This window comes from Balaenoptera musculus, chromosome 19 (assembly GCF_009873245.2).
Source record: "Balaenoptera musculus isolate JJ_BM4_2016_0621 chromosome 19, mBalMus1.pri.v3, whole genome shotgun sequence".
Taxonomy (NCBI): domain Eukaryota; kingdom Metazoa; phylum Chordata; class Mammalia; order Artiodactyla; family Balaenopteridae; genus Balaenoptera; species Balaenoptera musculus.
Window position 1 is genome coordinate 8,034,850 of NC_045803.1, and position 17,675 is coordinate 8,052,524.

At 52.8% G+C, this 17,675-nt stretch overlaps 1 protein-coding gene and 1 long non-coding RNA gene across 2 annotated transcripts; one reads left to right on the forward strand and one right to left on the reverse strand.

Annotated features, from left to right (window-relative positions):
- The first annotated feature begins 339 nt into the window (after positions 1-339).
- BCAT2 (branched chain amino acid transaminase 2) lies at positions 340-16,161 on the forward strand. Its single transcript, XM_036835097.1, is given in 12 exon segments — positions 340-1,346; positions 4,773-4,847; positions 5,175-5,378; positions 11,015-11,125; positions 11,204-11,323; positions 11,479-11,642; positions 13,063-13,205; positions 13,375-13,391; positions 13,393-13,461; positions 13,718-13,858; positions 13,934-14,008; positions 14,792-16,161. Coding segments are annotated over 12 exon segments (1,182 nt in total). The 5' UTR covers positions 340-1,322; the 3' UTR covers positions 14,831-16,161.
- Positions 782-4,477, reverse strand: LOC118885908. Its single transcript, XR_005017582.1, has 3 exons — positions 4,390-4,477; positions 3,279-3,399; positions 782-1,938 (listed from the first exon to the last, which is right to left on the reverse strand). It is a non-coding gene; the product is annotated as an uncharacterized LOC118885908 (long non-coding RNA).
- Positions 16,162-17,675: the final 1,514 nt, after the last annotated feature.

Below are 17,675 nucleotides of genomic sequence, written 5' to 3' on the forward strand. Positions count from 1 at the left end.
GGGGCGTGGACTCCCGAGCTGGGAGGAAGCGGACTCGGTTCCCCGAGGTGGGGTGAGGGGCCCAGTTGGGGGTAAGTCCCCCAGGTGTGGAGGTGGAGCTGCATCGCTGCTGCGGATTGGCCGCGGCGGTGGGGGTGGTGGGGGCGTGTGAGGCAATCGCTGATTGGCCGCGGCGGAGGCGGGCGCTGTCTCGGCGCCGCGCCCTGACTGCTTCCAGCCGAGGAGGTGGGGGAGGACTGGGGAGGAGGGAAGGAAAACAGGGAGACACCCTGCGGAGGAGGGGTCAGAATTTGACTGGTTGGGCCTGTGGCTTTTAGGACTGGGGAACAGAATTTGGGAGCAAAATGTCCCAGGATAGAATTACGCAGACTCAGTGACCTAGGGACCGGAGTTTGAGGATAGAGGAGGAACAATATTTTGGTGTCACAGTAACCTGGATGCAGGAGTTGGGGGAACTCTGACCACGGAAGGTTTGGGGGGCACAGTGACCGCGGAGCACGATGTAGGGGACACTGGTGCAGGTTTGAATGCTAGCGATTAGAGGGATCCTGAGGGGCTGTAATCGTCTAACTCTGCCTCTGGGGGTCATGAAGTTGGGGAGACACTCTTGAAGGGGAGTAACCAGGAAATCCTGCTCTACGGGCTGCTCATTGAAACTCATTGATGAACTGGGGGATTGAAAATTTTCGCGTGTCACTGATGAAGGGAGCTGGAAGGAGGCATGGTGAACCGAGTGTATGTTTATACCTCAAAAAGTTACAAAGAATACACATATATCTTCTCGTTGGAAAGAAAGCCTATATTCAAACAGGGAAGTATCTGGACAGAGTGAAGCTCCCCCTTCATCCCTACCTGCCACCCTCTTCAGAGTCCTTTCCCTTTAACGGTGCATTTTTACATAATATCTGCGCCCACCGACATTTATAGTGTGCTTTTGCTTTTCACCAAGAATCGTGGTATGTGAAGGTTTCTGCTCCTTGCCTTTCCCCTCTTTTCCCTCGGGTTGCTTATCCTCTTCAGCGCTCCACAACAGTACTGTACTTACTGAAATGCATTTTTGAAAACCTTTGAATGCACGCTCTAGCGTGGGGGCTGGGAGGAGGGTGTATTTCCACGTACTCCTTTCGCCTCGCGGGTTCCAGCGCATGCGCTCTGCAGCAGGGCCCAGCTCCCCGCGGGCGCCCTGTAACTGGGAAGGCCAGGCCGGCCTTTGGTGGTAGGCGGGCAGCCATCCCACGGGAGGAGGCGTGAGCGGGGCGGGGCAGGAACGTCTTTCTCCCGGGCCGCGCCCTGGGCGGGCACAGATACCTGCCTCACAGACCATGGCTGCAGCGGCGTTGAGGCAGGTGGGTTCGCGGCCCAGTGCCGGGGGCTAGGGAGTCCTGCGGTGCGGCGCACTTCCGGGCGGACCCCTCTCCGGTGGCCAGTCCGGCGCGGCGCCGCTCCTCCCGCACTCGGGTTCCGCTGCGGGGCCGAGGAGGAGGGGGCCCCTTGGAAGGAGCACGAGGCTTTCAGAGAGGGTGAAGGGAGAGAGGTAATCGGTGGGAAGGGGACCCAGATGGGACATATAAGGAAGGATACATGGAGGAGGAGACGGTAATGGGAGAAGCATGGGGTTGGGTTGGCGGGATGGATTAGGAGGGAATAGTCAGCCTTTGGGAGCGCCGGGATAAGGCGCCCAGAACTTCTGGAGTGGGAGTAGGATGAAGGCACAGAGTTCAGTCTCGGGTCTGGACTGGGAATTGGACCCAAGGCCCTATTTTCTTGGAACTAAAGATAGAAGTAGAATGTTGTGTCCCCAAAACCCCTTATCTGAAACTCTGCACCTGGGTTGGAAATCGAGGCAGCATCTCATTGTCAGTGACGGAGATCCTCCAGGCGAGAGTGGTACCCTCCATTATTACTGATAGGATGTCAACAGGCAGAGCTTCCGAGAGCCTGTGATTTTAGAGAACAGGACTTCTCAGTGAGGAAGAAAACAATAACAACTCAAAGAAGGGGATCTTTACAACCCTTGACAGCTGTAGCATAACGTTGGGAGAAGTGGTTCCTGTTAACTTTGCACCTGACTTTATCTGGGACTTTTATCCCAGCCTGATGGATAGCAGGACAGATGTTTACTTTCTGAGTCTCAATGACTGAGACAGGCCTGGGCTGTGATTGGGACAATCTAGGCTTTGATGATGACACTCCTGGGCTGTGTTGGTAGGTCAGCCCTGGGCTGTGACTGGGTCAATGGAGGTTCCATCATATTACAGAGCCCTGCCCTGTGCATACCCCACCACACTCCGAACCATTTCTCATTTCCTGATTCAACCCCAATCCTTTTACACTCTTTGTCCCAAAGGCTCATCTATCATCTGAGATCTCCTTTGGGCCCAATTCCCTCCCCCCATGGTTTGGGGTATCAGTTGGTGGGGCACCTTCCCCGAACTGAAATGAGACCCCTGCCCCCAGAAAAATGTCCTGGGAGGATGAAGGCAGGTTCTCCCAGTGTGACAGGGTCTTTATGGCCAGTACAGATTTATAATCTGGAAACAGTGCCTGGCACCTTCTCTCTGCCTTGTGGGTGTCTTTTTCTGCCTCTCCTCTCTGTCTCTCCTGGATATCTCTGTCTCCAAGTATCACTGAGACAGTTTCTCTCCAGCTGTTGGCATTGCTCTGTCTCTCCCAGTGTTTCCTCATTTCCCTAGGTCTCCCTTTCACTTCGTGCTGTCACCTGAAGTTGGGTCTTGGTCTGTTTCTCTCCTTTTTCCTGTTCCCTCTCTCATGGCTTCTGTTTATCCTGCCTTCATTATTTTTTCTTGATTTCTCGGGGCTTTACCTTGTCTGAATTTCTCTCCCTCTTGTCTCTTGTCTCAATTTCGATCTCTCTTTACGATCATATCTATTTTGGCATCTCTTGGCCTTGATTTCCGTTCTTTAAAGTTTTCTATTTCCATGCCTCTCTTTCTCATTCTTGCGCTTCCCTCTTTTTTCCCATTCGGCCTCCCTCTGAGTCTGAGGGCTGCTTTCCTGCCCACATGCTGGCTGCCTCCGCCCTGCATATCCCAATTTTGTCCATTCCGTGGGTGTCCTGTCCCCTCTTGGAAAGAAGCTGGCCAGTGGCTTGGGCAGGCTACACAGCGCCACCTAGAGGCCATGCCCAGGACCCACACCCACACTCTGATCATCCCAGAAGCTCTCGGGCCCCATACCATTCAGGACCACTCCTCGGACTTCATGGCCTAGACTTTAGGACATTACAACTCCGCAGCCCCCCTCTCCTCATGACTCACCTACTGACCAATGACTTCTGCCATTCACATCTGTTCTCAGTTCCCCCAGCTCACAGGGCAGGAGCAGGTTAGGCTGTTCTGTCTCCCCCAAACCTCATGACACAGCTGCCTTACCACCAGGCTGGGGAAAGGAGTATTATGAGGTCAGAGACCACTGGGGAGAAGCCATCCTGCTGGACACAGCCAGACCTGCTCTCCCCTGCTGGCCTCGGGCAGGACCACAAGGGAAGTGTTCATCTGAGCAGTGTCTCTTGATGACCGGGGTGGTCCTCAGGTCCATGTGGCTGCCCCTCAGCCCTGGGAACTGAAGGGAATTGGAACTGCTGGTGTCCAGGGTGTGGGATTGGGGCTTCAGGTAAGCTGAGCCCAGTTGATCTAATACCCTGAAAGAGAAGGACTTGGACTCCTGGGTCTGAAGGAGGATGAGGCTGGGGGTCTGGATCCTGGGTCTAGGGGGGAGGGGCTGGGGGCCTGGATCCTGGGTCTGAGGGAGGAGGGGCTGGGGGTCTGGACCCCTGGGTCTGAGGGAGGAGGGGTTGGGGGCCTGGACCCCTGGGTCTGAGGGAGGACGGGCTGGGGGTCTGGATCCTGGGGCTGAGGGAGGAGGGGCTGGGGGTCTGGATCCTGGGGCTGAGGGGGGAGGGGCTGGGGGCCTGGATCCTGGGTCTGAGGGAGGAGGGGCTGGGGGTCTGGATCCTGGGGCTGAGGGGGGAGGGGCTGGGGGCCTGGATCCTGGGTCTGAGGGAGGAGGGGCTGGGGGTCTGGATCCTGGGTCTGAGGGAGGAGGGGCTGGGGGTCTGGATCCTGAATCTGAGGGGGGAGGGGCTGGGGGCCTGGATCCTGGGTCTGAGGGAGGAGGGGCTGGGGATCTGGATCCTGGGTCTGAGGGAGGAGGGACTGGGGGTCTGGATCCTGGGTCTGAGGGAGGAGGGACTGGGGTTCTGGAATCCTGGATCTAAGGGAGGATCAGGCTGGGGGCCTGGAATCCTGGCTCTGAAGGGGGAGGGGCCTGGGGGCCCTGCTCCTGGGTCCTGGGGAAGCATGACCTATAGGCCCATCACTTCTCTAACTCTTTTCAGGATTTGGGTCCCCCGGGGAGGCCTTCACGTACCTGCACACCTTCCTGTGTCGTCCTCTGTCTGATCTGGTCTCAGGGCTGGGGCTAAAGTTCCCTGTGGTAGGAGGCGCCTGTGTTTGACTTTGCCCCAGCATGGAGGAAGGGATGGGAGCTGATTCAGCTCTTTATCGGATGGCCCTCGTGGGGGTAGGGAGGGGACTTGGCCTCCTTTGGGATTTCCTCCTGCTACATGCTGATCAGGACGGGGGAAGGGACTTGGCCAGGGCCACGTGCCCTGTTTAGAATGTACTGGGCCTGGGACAGAGCCAGCCGGAGGGACCTGCCAAGTGCAGGAGGTGGCAAAGATGGTGCCAGGGGCCCCTGCCCTCTCTGTCTGCTGGCCTCACCACCTTTCTTACTTCTGTCCCCACCCCCAGATTTGGACCCGAAAATTTCTCCCTGTCCCTTGGCTTCTGTGTGGTCCCAGAAGATATGACTCATCCAGCTTCAAGGTGACAGGAGGGGACTATACTTTTGGATCTCAAGGAAGAGGGGCTGGGAGCCTGGACCACTGGGTCTGAGGGAGGCAAGGGCTGGGGGCTGGATTTGGGCATCTCCAAAAGGTCCAAGGTCCAAAGGTGAAGGTGGGTGGCAATGGGGTAGCCTAATTGCCCGCCATCAGGCCGTGGGAAAGAGAAGAAACCACATGTCCCAGAAGCCTCTGGGGCTACAGTTCCCTCTTCTCACTGGGTCTTAGCCCCAGGGATTCGTGGGGCTAAGTTTTTAGTTTTTTAGATTGGAGGTTGTGGTTGGATTCCAGGACACCTGTCTTTTCTCAGGCTGCAGACCTGCAGCTGGAGATGACACAGGAGCCTCATAAGAAGCCTGACCCCAGCAAGCCCCTGCTGTTCGGCAAGACATTCACCGACCACATGCTGATGGTGGAATGGAACCGGGAGAAGGGCTGGGGCCAGCCCCGAATCCAGCCCTTCCAGAACCTCACACTGCACCCGGCCTGCTCCGCTCTCCACTACTCCCTGCAGGTGGCAGGGCGGCTGCCCTCCATCCCCAACTCTCTCCGCATCTCTTCCCTCTTGCCATGTCTCTTGCTGGGTTTACCTCCCTGGGTTTGCTTTTTGTGTGTTTCTCATTTCCGTGCACTCCTCATCCGTTTTCTGAGGCTTGTCACGTTCCAGGCCCCGTGTTGGGTGATGCAGCGTTCCCCGAGATGAGCAGACCCAGCTTCTTTGCTTGAAAACCCCACCCAGTGGGATCTGTGCTCAGATGGAGGCAGCCGAGGCATTGTGGGAGACCAGAGAAGGAATGCCCACCCTACCTCTAATTTGACAGGAAGTGGGGTCTTTCCTGCAAAGAGGGGAGCTTAGGCTCTTAGAGGGAGAAGAGACATCAGTACAGACATAGTACAAAGAAGAGCCCAGCATGTCTGGGGGGAAGCATGGGATTGGAGCCTGGTAGGGGTGGCTGAAGATGTCATCAGGACCACAGAGGAGCTGGGATCTTGTCAAGGGTATTGGGAGCCCTGGAGGGCTCCGAACAGGCATGGAGCAGGTAGAGAAAGACCCCTCTCAGGCCATGTGGTGGATGCGCTCGGTCCAGAGCTGGGGGGGTGGCCAGGAGGCAAAGAGATTCAGGGGCGGAGAGATTCAGGGACACGAGGGATTTGGCCGGTGGGGCGAGAGAAGAGTAGGGAGGGCCGAGGACAGTGCTCAGAGGTTTAGTCAGGTGACCATGTAGACCACGGGACTGTCCCCGTACGGGGACACAGGAGGAGGATCGACTTTGCAGGACTTGGTGAGGGACCCGTGAGGAGAGACCCAGAGGCATTTGGTTTCAGACTTCATGCTATGGCCGAAAGCAAGGTCTTTCTGTGGAAGCTTTAATTGTGACAAAATTTGAATGAACACGTTGCAGTTCTACTAGCTGGTTTGCAGGTTTTGTCCCTTAGGGCATTTGGTTCTGTGACATTAGGGATGTTTTCCTTTTTTTTCTTTTCCTTTCATAATTTTGACAGTTTTCTTCTTCCCACCTACTTGGGACATTTGACTAGAACCGATCAGTTCTGTGCAGAGGAGACCCAGCTTGGAGAGCAGTTAGATGTGAAGGACGGACAGTCAGGACATGTCCACAGATCCCCCCAGGAAGGTGGCTTTTGGAGACCACCATTTGTTTACCTCCCTTTTCAGCCCAACACACCAGGATGTTCTCCAGCTGGGGACCCAGTACTTTTACTTTAGTAGAGTGAGTGCCGATGAAGGGGTTGAACTAAGGCCCTGGCATCCAAAACATAACGTTCTTTGTGATGCCTCTCACACAGGACGCCTGGGGACCTGAGGCCAGCTGAGGGCATGGGAAATTACATCCTCATGTCATCCTGACTCTGGGGACTGTGTAGAATAACACCCAACCACTTGTGTTGTTATTTTTTATTATCGTGGTAATAATGCACATACATAATAATACAGATAACATAAAATGTACCATTTTAACCATTTGAAAGTCTACAGTTCAGTGGCATTTAGTACATTCCCCATGTTGGGCAGAGAGCATTTCCACTCTCTAATTCCAGAGCTTTTTCATCACCTAAAACAGAAACCCCACACCCATCAAGGAGTCACTCCCCAAGCCCCTGACCCCAGCACCTGCCAACCATTAATCTGCCTTCTGTCCTTATCTCCCCGTATTTTTATTTTTATTTATTTATCTATCTATCTATCTATTTATTTATTTATTTGGCCACGCGGCTTGCAGGATCTTAGTTCCCCGACCAGGGATTGAACCCGGGGCCCCAGCAACGAAAGCGCCAAGTCCTAACCACTGGACCGCCAGGGAGTTCCTCCCCGTATTTTTAAACTTTTAATTTTACTTGGAGTGTTTTTCAATCAAAAACACCTCTTTTGAAAAAGGGGTCATATATTCATATATTTACACAGTTCAAAAAAAGAGGGAACAATTATACCTCCCCAGCCCCCCAGCCACCTCACTGCCCTCCCTGAAGCAGCCCCCCACCCAGTTCCAGTGCCCGGGTCCTTCCAGAGTTCTGCTTTCCGGATGGCAACACGGATGTGTATAACTGTTTCACTCCATTCTTCCCCCATAAAAGTCAGCATATGGTACGCTCACTCTTTGGCATCCTGCTTCCTTCTGTTAATGTAGCCTGGGGATTCTTGAGCAGCCCTTGAAGAGCTTTTTCCTCCTTTTTGCTGCTGTGTAGTATTCCATCCTAACAACGCCTTGTTTAGGCAGTCCCCTATCGTTGGACACTTAGGTTGTTTCCAGTCTTGTGCTATTATAAACAGCATTACAATAAACCAGGAAACACCTCACTTCCTTAAGAGCAAGTGTGTCTCTCCTCTCAGTTTCTGCAACTGTTGGCTCAAAGGGTGTGTGTGCTTGTAATTGTGACAGATGTTGAATCATAGTCACCTCTACAGAAGTTGTGTTGATTTCCACACTTAACCAGCCGGCCCTGTTTTCCCCATACCCTGGGTGACCCTTGTCAAACTTTTAGATCTCTTCCAATCTCCTAAGTGGTTTTAAAGGTACCTCAAAGTAATTTTAACTTGCATTTTCCCCCTAATTATGAAGTTGACCATCTTTTCACAAGCATAAGAGCCATTTTTAGTTCCTTTCTGTGAACTGTCCATTTTCTTGGCTTATTTTTCTATCAGGGTGTGTTTCAATATTTGTTTATTTGTAGGAGTACTTTGTATATTAGCTGAACCATTTGTGATATGTGTTGAAAGTCTCTGCCCAGTTCGTTTTATTTTTGTGCAGTGAGATGTATCAATCTTTTCTTTTTGGTTTCTGTGATTTGTCTTATTTAGAACACCATCCCCAATTCAAAGTATAAAACGGTCATCTTTTGTTTTCTTCTGTTGCTTTTATGGTTTAAAAAATTTCTTTTCATTTAAACCTTTAATCCACCTGGAATTTTTCCTGATGTGAAGTATGAGATAGGGATCCAACTTAATTTTTGTTTTTTCCAGAGATGGATATTTGGTTGTTCAGCACCATTTAACTGAATTAATCATGTTTTTAAAATTTTTATTGAAATATAGTTGGTTTACAATGTTGTGTTGGTTTCAGGTGTACAGCAAAGTGATTCAGTTACACTCTAATGCACTTTCTAGTCTCTTCCATTGTTCAATCTGTCAATTCATATATCAGTGTCACTTTGTTTTAAGTGTTGTAGGTGTATAAGCTGTTTTAATATCTGATAAGGCTACTTCCCCCTCCTACCTCTTGCCCTTATTTTAAAATTTTTTCCAAAATATTCCGACTATTCTCGTTTATTTTGCATTCTTTTTTTTTTTAATTAAAAAATTTTTTTTTAATCCTCATTCTTTATTATTTATCTATTTATTTATGGCTGTGTTGGGTCTTCGTTTCTGTGCGAGGGCTTTCTCTAGTTGCGGCAAGTGGGGGCCACTCTTCATCGCGGTGCGCGGGCCTCTCACTATCGCAGCCTCTCTTGTTGCGGAGCACAGGCTCCGGACGCGCAGGCTCAGTAATTGTGGCTCACGGGCCTAGTTGCTCCGCGGCATGTGGGATCTTCCCAGACCAGGGCTTGAACCCATGTCCCCTGCATTGGCAGGCAGATTCTCAACCACTGCGCCACCAGGGAAGCCCTATTTTGCATTCTTTATTCATTCATCTATTCATTCAGTCAACAGAAGCCTACTATGAGCCCAGCACTGCCCTGGGCATAGTGGGGTTGGGAGTGGTGGTTCTCTAGCGACACTTCAGGTCTGGTCCCTGTCCCTGGCACTTCGGGTCTCTAGTGAAACAGACATGAAAGAAGCAAAATGAAACCATGCGGGAGGAATCAGGGTGCCCTGACCTGTCTGGGAGTGAGGCTGCATCATGGTGGCAGCAACAGAGGCCCAGCAGGCAGCGGTAGTCGTTGAGTATAGGAGGCTGGGGATGAGAGAGGCCAGACCTTGTGGGGCCTGGAAGGCCAAGGGGAGGTTTTGGGCTTTCTCCTGAGAACAGTAGCGCGGGGGTGGGGACCAACTTTTTTAAATTATTCTTTTAAAAAGTTTTTATTATGAGAAATTTCAAAACATAAAGGTATAATAATAATTCCGCCATCCCCCCAAACCCCTGCTTCATCAGTTAGCCCTGGTTGGTCACAATCTTCTTTCATCTGGACTTCGCTAACACTTTACCCTTTCTGTATGATTTGGAAGCAAATCCTGGCTGTTGTTGTTGTTTGTTGTTGTTTGGCTGCACCACGTGGCTTGTAGGATTTTAGTTCCCCAACCAGGGATTGAACCCAGGGCCTCGGCAGTGAGAGCGTGGAGTCCTAACCACTGGACCGCCAGGGAATTCCTGGACATGGTATTTTTAAAAATTTTATTGAAGTATAGCTGATTTACAATGCTGTGTTAGTTTCTTGTGTACAGCAAAGTGATTCAGTTATATATTAATGTATATATGTATATATATATGTTTTCCAGATTCTTTTCCGTTATGGTTTATTACAGGGTATTGAATATGGTTCCCTGTGCTATACAGTAGGACCTTGTTGTTTATCCATTCTTTTTTTTTTTTTAATCCATTCTTATATATAATATTTGCATCTGCTAATCCCAAACTCTCAATCCATCCCTCCCCCACTCCCCCTCCCCCTGGCAATCACAAGTCTGTTCTCTATGTCTGTGAGTCTGTTTCTGTTTTGTAGATAAGTTCATTTGTGTCATATTTTAGATTCCACGTATAAATGATACCATATGGTATTTGTCTTTCTCTTTCTGGCTTACTTAGTATGATACTATCTAGGTCTATCCATGTAGCTGCAAATGGCATTATTTCATTCTTTTTTATGGCTGAGTAATATTCATATATATATATACCACACCTTCTTTATCCATTCATTTGTTGATGCACATTTAGGTTGCTTCCATGTCTTGATTATTGTAAACAGTGCTGCTATGAACATAGGGGTGCATGTATCTTTTCGAATTAAAATTTTGTCTGGATAGCTGGATGATATGGTAACTCTATTTTTAGTTTTTTGAGGAACTTCCATACTGTTTTCCATAGTGGCTGCACCAATTTACATTCCCACCAACAGTGTAGGAGGGTTCCCTTTTCTCCACGCCCTCTCTGGCACTGGTTATTTGTAGACTTTTTAATGATCCCGCATGCTGCAACAAATATCCTGTGTGCCACAACTAAGACCCAGTGCAGCCAAATAAATAAATATTAAAAAAAAAAAAAAAAAAAGACTCCATGCTGTCACTGTTGAGGGCCTGGGTTCAATCCCTGGTGGGGGAACTAAGATTCCCACAAGCCCTGTGGTGTGGCCAAAATAATAATAATAATAATTAATTAATTTTAAAAAGAAAGTAACTTCCACATCATCCTCATTCCTGAGAAATAGTCCTAATAACATGGGAAGGGTTTAAGCAAAGCATTCTCCCTGCTCTGGGTCTCTCTGTTCTGCTTTCTCTGGCCTCTGCCCTTTGCTCTCTCCTCTCTTGGTCTTTCTGGTTCTTTTCTCTCTCTTTTTTCCCCCCCCTCTCTGTGCTAGTAGGTTAGTCTCTTCCGCCGCTCTCTGCCTTTTTCTGCGTCTGTATCCCTGTGTATCGGCCTCTGTCCCTGGCTGGCTGAGCTGGTCCCCGAGCCCTGATCGCCCGCCTGCCTGTCCCTGCAGCTCTTTGAAGGCATGAAGGCGTTCAAAGGCAGGGACCAGTGCGTGCGCCTCTTCCGACCTTGGCTCAACATGGACCGGATGCTGCGCTCGGCCCTGCGCCTCTGCCTGCCGGTGAGCGGGTTGGGGGGGGGAGCGGCGGGTTGGGTCCAGGGTCGCGAGGGCCCCCTGACTCGTCTTCATCCCGCCCAGGGTTTTGACAAGGTCGAGTTGCTCCAGTGCATCCGCCGGCTGGTGGAAGTGGACAAGGCCTGGGTTCCCGACAGCTCCGGCACCAGCCTCTATGTGCGGCCTGTGTTAATTGGGAACGAGGTGGGCTGGCTCCCAGGGCTGGGGGTGGGGTGGGGAGCCACGCTTGGGGGAGGGGTGCATTCCTGAAGGGGAGGGCTGGGGACCCAGACGTGGGTCAGGGGAGCGCCCGGGGCCTGGACTCCTGGATCCCTGATGCCCACATCTGCCCATCTCAGCCCTCGCTAGGTGTCGGCAAGCCCACGCGAGCCCTCCTGTTCGTCGTTCTCTGCCCGGTGGGCGCGTACTTCCCTGGAGATGCCTTGAGCCCCGTCTCCCTCCTGGCCGACCCATCATTCATCCGGGCCTGGGTGGGTGGGGTCGGTGACTGCAAGCTGGGGGGGTAAGTAGTCCCTCGCCCCCCGCCCGCGGGTCTGGGGCACTGGGTGTCAGAGACACAGGTGTGTCTTTGGATGTCCACCGGCCTTCTCGTCCTGTTTCACGTGGCTGGGGACCGCTGTGCTTGCATGTTGGGGTGTACTGTCATTGGCACCGTGGTGCGGGGATGGAGGGACGGGTACCAGGGTGTGTGCTAAGTGCTGTGGACAAATCGGCCCAGAGACTGGAAGGGTTTGGGTGGAGGTAAGTGGAGAGACTCGGACTGGCCCTCAGGGAAGCCTCCAGAAATGAAGTTTACACTTAGCTCACTGGTCTCTCCTCCAGGTAGCCTCCCCTGAAAACCCAGGCTCCGCCAGCTCCCATAATTCCCTGGGGCTCCAGCGCCCGTCATCCTGTGTGTGGACTTTCTGTGTACATCTGTCTTTCCAGGGTCCTTGGCTCAGCAGGGCAAGGAGACTTAGGATGGGGATAAGGCAGAGGGCGGCGTAAGGGTGTGTTGGGACAGCAAGTGTGGCCCCAGCTGGGAGTTCATTTGGGTCCTTTCAAAATACGTCTTGTGAGGTCTCCTGAGGGCCAGGCCCTATGCTGGGTGAAGCTGGGGGACACAGATGAATCAGATCTGGGCCCTGCTCTCTAGGGGCTCCCAGGCTGGTGGGAGCCCCAGTATCTGGGGCAGCATGTGCTCTGGTGGAGGTGACCGGGACATTGTGAAAGTCTTCACAGAGGAGGTCTGATGGGTAGAGAGGAGATGGTTTCCTGGATACAAAAATGGTAAACAATTTCTAATCCTCAGAACACATGTGTGGGGGCAGGGAGGAGGGGCAGAGTCAGGGAAGGAAAAATGAGTCTGGTTTTTGCAAAAGGCTTAACAGGTAGTCCCAGGCCAGGCCCAGCCCTGAACACTGGACTGAAGGGCTGGGATCTTGTCCCAGAGGCAGTGGGGAGCCATGGGAGGCTTGTGAACAGGCAAGGGGTGAGGTCCACTCTGGGTGAGAGACAGTGAGTGTTAAAACAGGGCGATATGGGAAAACACAGAGGTGGCCCAGTTTACTGGGAGAGCCCAGAGAAGGCCTGAAACCCATCCTGGAGGTTCAGTAACGCCTCTCAGAGGAGGTGACATCACAGGTGGTTTTGAGGGACATTGGGGGATTTGGTCAGTTGAGGAACTGGGTGAGGAGGGTGATCTGCAGAGGGAACAGTGGTGCATTTGTGATCTGGAGAGGGGAGAGATGGAGGAGGGGTGATTGAGAGCCTTGACCCCAGGCTACCGGCCAGGGGTTCTGTCCTGGGGCCACTAGGGAGCCATGGAAGGGCTGTGAGTGGGGGAGGAGCAGGGTCAGCCCTGGTCGGGAAGGACCCATGTCGGCCACGCTGGGGGAGGATGGGAGTGCCTCACCCTGGTCCACCGTGTTGCCGTCCACCAGGAATTACGGGCCCACCGTGTTTGTGCAGCAGGAGGCCCAAAAGAAGGGGTGCGAACAGGTCCTGTGGCTGTACGGGCCTGACCACCAGCTCACTGAGGTGGGCACCATGAACATCTTCGTCTTCTGGACCCACGAGGATGGGGGTGAGCCCACCCATGACCCAAGCCCAGCCCTGGCAGAAGTGGGTGGGAGCAGAACGCTTAGTGGATTGCAGGTCTCAGGGGTTAGGGGTGGGTGGGGTGGCTCCTGAGAGGATGGGAGGGTGTGCCTGAGGGTGTGAGGTAACGCCCCCATCTCGCACACCTGACCCAGCGCTGGAACTGGTGACCCCCCCCACTGGACGGTGTCATCCTGCCTGGAGTAGTTCGACAGAGTCTGCTGGACCTGGCTCGGACCTGGGTGAGGGCACGGTGTCTTTGGGTGGCCGGAGTACTGGGGTACTGCTAGGTTGGGGGGCCAGAGTATGGGAGGGGCGGTCGGGGCGGGGGGGCTGGGGCACAATGGCATGTCTTCCCTCCCCCGCCCCCCCCCCCCTCGGCGGGACGGGGCGGAGCGGGGGGACTCTGTCGTTCTCACTGTCCTTACAGAGGGAGCGACAGGGCTCTGCAGCAGGGCAGCCCACCGGGCTCAGACGTATCTGTGTCTTGCCTCGCAGGGTGAGTTCCGGGTGGCAGAGCGTAAGATCACCATGAAGGAGTTCCTGCAGGCGCTGGAGGACGGCCGGGTTCGAGAGGTCTTTGGTTCAGGCACCGCTTGCCAGGTCTGCCCTGTGCACCGAATCCTGTACCAAGGCAAGGTGAGGAAGGGCTGCCCTTGGCCATGAGAGAGAAGAAGGGGGAGGGGCGCCTCCTCACGGCCCTTTCTTCCCCAGCACCTCCACATTCCCACCATGGAAAACGGGCCTGAGCTTATCCTCCGCTTCCACAAGGAGCTGAAGGCGATCCAGGTGAGGTGCACTTGCTGGGAAATGGGCTGGATGCTTGTTCCGCAGAGAAATTCATGTCCCCTGAGCCTCTGGACTGATGCTCCCCTCCCCCTCCCCCATAGTCCCACAGGCTGATAATGGCTCCTCCCATCAGCCTCTGGGCCCGGGATTGAGTTTGCTTTCCTTGAGCCTCTGTGGCCTAACACACTTCTTGGGGCTAAATGATCCTTTTCTGTGCGCCTCTGGAGCCCTGGCTTGAGAAATCCCCATCCCATGAGTTTCTGGGACCTTAAGCCAGCCTTCTGGCCACTGAGGTCGGATCCTCAAGGATCCCCAGGAGCCCTGGGCTACTCCTCTGGCCTGAAAAATCTTGCTCCTACAAGCCTGTGGACCGTGGCCCCCTCTGTGGCCTAGGAATGTTTCCTCTCATAAGCCTCTGGAGGTATCTTCATTCGTCTGGACCAAGGTATCTTGCCTTTCCTGGCACTCCTGTGAGCGTCTGTAAACTCCTGTGCATCCGGACCTAGAACTACACCTCTTGACTCAGCTGAAAACGACTTTTTCCCAGAGCCCTCAGGGTCTTACAAGAACTCTTCTTTGCAGAACTACATCTCCCGTGAGCCTCTGCGCCATCCTTGCCACGTCTCCCCCTCCCCGTGATTGTTGGTGGGCTTCTGGGAAGTGGACTACACTTCCCATGAGGTCCTGGGGCGCAACTTCGCCAGCACTCAGCCTGGGGCGCCGCAGGGCCTGCTGGGAGTTGTAGTGTGGCTTCCTCTCACCTCCGCCTCTGTTATCCCGCAGTATGGAACAAAAGCCCACGAGTGGATGTTACCTGTGTGATGCTGCGGGCTGTGCCGGACCGCTCCACGGATCCACCGACCTGTAGCATCCAGTCCCTGTTGGACCTTCGCCTCCGTACCAGTGATTCACCTGAAGTGCAATATGAAATAAAAGGCGGCGGGCCGGGACGCCTGGGTTTCCGGTGCCCCCACGTCACACTCCCAAAGCCATAAGGGCCCGACCCAGGCGTCTTGGCCCCTAGCCCTGCCACTCAGGCCTTGGGGACCAGGACTCCCCGCTGCTCCGTGTTGTTGGGTCAAGGATACACCTTGACTCGGACTCTGCATCTCCGTTTTCAGGCCGGATCAACCGGTGCTGCCGTTGATTTTTTTTCCTAGCTGCAATTTTGAAATAAAATGCCAAAGAACAAGCCATTAGGTGTCATCTCCAATGATGCAACTCAGGGGACTCTAGGGCCTTAACCAGGAATCCCCGCGTTCAGCCCATTTCATTTTCAAGGGCCCAGAAATCCAAGCCCCCAGTGTCCTGGCGGTTTCTCTGACGGGAGAGATTTTTCCACTACCTCACAAACTGAGCTTAGCATCTTCCCCCACTAAGCCGTGCCTCCCCCGCTGCCGCATCTTGGGGACAGCCCCCTAATATATTCCAGTCACTAGGCCAGACCCCTCAGCACTGTACCCCTTCCCCCAAAGCCCATGAGTCCCCAGCCCTGTCCTCTTTCCCCAGACTCTGCCCTGTCTCTTCTTGGCTTCAGCTCAGAGCTTGTCTCCTGCCTGGATCCTTCTCCTGGCCTCCAGTTTGACCCAGAAGGGGTGTTTCTACACCCAGAGCCACCCCTGCAGGACCAGGTATAACTGGTTGCAGATCTGGCTTCAAACCTGCCTCTGTTAACTGCTTGGTGTGTAACCTGGGGTCTGCCACCTGACCTCTGATCCAGTTTGTTGGAGGGAGACCCTGTGGGACTATTGGGCAGACTGTCTGTGGCCTGTCCGGCAGCCATCAACTTTGGGACTAGAATTCTGATTTTGGGGGCAGCAGCCAACCAATGCCACACCCCCTCATTCCCTTTTGTCAATCGTTGCTCAAGGGAAGGCCACAGGCCAAGGGGACACAGGGGGAAATTCGCCTGGAGGCCTCTGGGAAAGCTGTCTTCCCTCGATGAAACACTGCAGAAGGGCTACCTCTTCTTTTCTTCTCTACCTGCTTTGTCTGGGATTACCTGCAAGTGTGATGCTTGGAGCTGCTGCAGCCATTTCTTGGCCAAGAGTGCCAAGGCCCGCACACTGAAAGTGGCAAAGCACGAAGAGAAGACCCAGCTCCTCCAACTGGGAAATGTCTGATTTCTGGATTGTTTTGTTAAAAAAAAAAAAGCCAAAACAAAAACCCATGTAAGTCACTTTTGTCAGGTCCTTTATCTTTTGTTATTTGCAGTTGTACTTGTGTGTGTGTGTGTGTGTGTGTGTGTGTGTGACTTGCAGTCAAAAGCTTCTTTGCTTCCGTGTATCTCCGGATGGCCAGAGCTGACTGCATCCAGGGAGAATCCCTGATTCTAGTAGCCAGTTGGGTTGCTGGCCGGTGACTTGGTCCCAAATGAAGACCTAGGCCAGATTTTTATCTTAGATTTGAATCCTAAGGGAATGATCAGGAAGAGGTAAGTAGCTGTTGCCTGGGGAAAAAAATACGCAAACTAAAAGTTGAGAATTATGTTTTATTTGGCAGACAAAACTGGGGACTTAAGCCAGAGACACAGCATCTTAGATCGCTCTAAGATACTGCTCTGAAGAGGCAAGGGGGTGTGGGGAGCCAGGATATATAGGAGTTTTTGCAACGAAGACGGGGTAGTCAGAACATCAAAAGATTACTGTTAATTAAAGAAAACCAGGGACTTCCCTGGAAGTCCAGTAGTTAAGACTTTGTAACAGGGAAGAGTCAATTTTGACTCCACTTTGGATTTGTTTCTTTGACTTTGACCTTTGCTTTTCGTTGCTTTTGTTATTGTAATCATACATAATGGCCTGCCTCAGGGAACCCGGCCCCTCTGCCTGAATGTTAGACTAAAGTGCCTTTGTTCAGCTCACAGGGAGACAACCTGACCCTGCCCACCTGTGAGTGGCTGCAGGAAAGAAATTAATACATCCCCTCCCCAGGCTGGCCGAGCCAGGCCAAAAGAATGGCCTTTTTACTTTACTTCCTCACCCCCTCCCCATCTCTGTTCTATAAAAGAAACTGGCATTCAGACCCCGATAAGATGGTTATTTTGAGACACTAGTCTGCCACCTTCTCAGTCTGCTAGCTTTCTGAATTAAGTTGTTATTCTTTGCCTCAACACCTCGTCTCCGATTTATTGGCCTGTCGTGGGGCGAGCAGAGCGAGCTTGGACTCGGTACCAACTTTGCCTTCCAATGCAGGGGGTGCGGGTTCGATCCCTGGTCAGGGAGCTAAGATCCCACATGCCTTGTGGCCAAAAAACCAAAACATAAAGCTGAAGCAATATTGTAACAAATTCAATGAAGACTTTAAAAATGGTCCACATCAAAAAAAATCTTAAAAAAAAAAAAAGAAAGAAAACCAGATACCTCAAGTTAAGGAATTTAGTGCCTTGTTTTTGTTTTTGTTTTGCCCAGCCATGCTGGCTTGCAGGATCTCAGATCCCCAACCAGGGATTGAACCTGGCCCACGGCAGTAAAAGCCCAGAATCCTAACCATTAGGCCACCAGGGAACTCCCACACTTTTCTATGTATGGGAAGATGCAAGAGTCTGGGCTCATTGAAATCATTCCTTTGATGTGCACCTCAGCTCTCTGGGGCCAGTATCCTGTGCTTTCTCATCCTGAGTCTCCTCTGGGTGCACCGTCAGGGGGGTGGGGCGTGGGGTGGCGGCAGC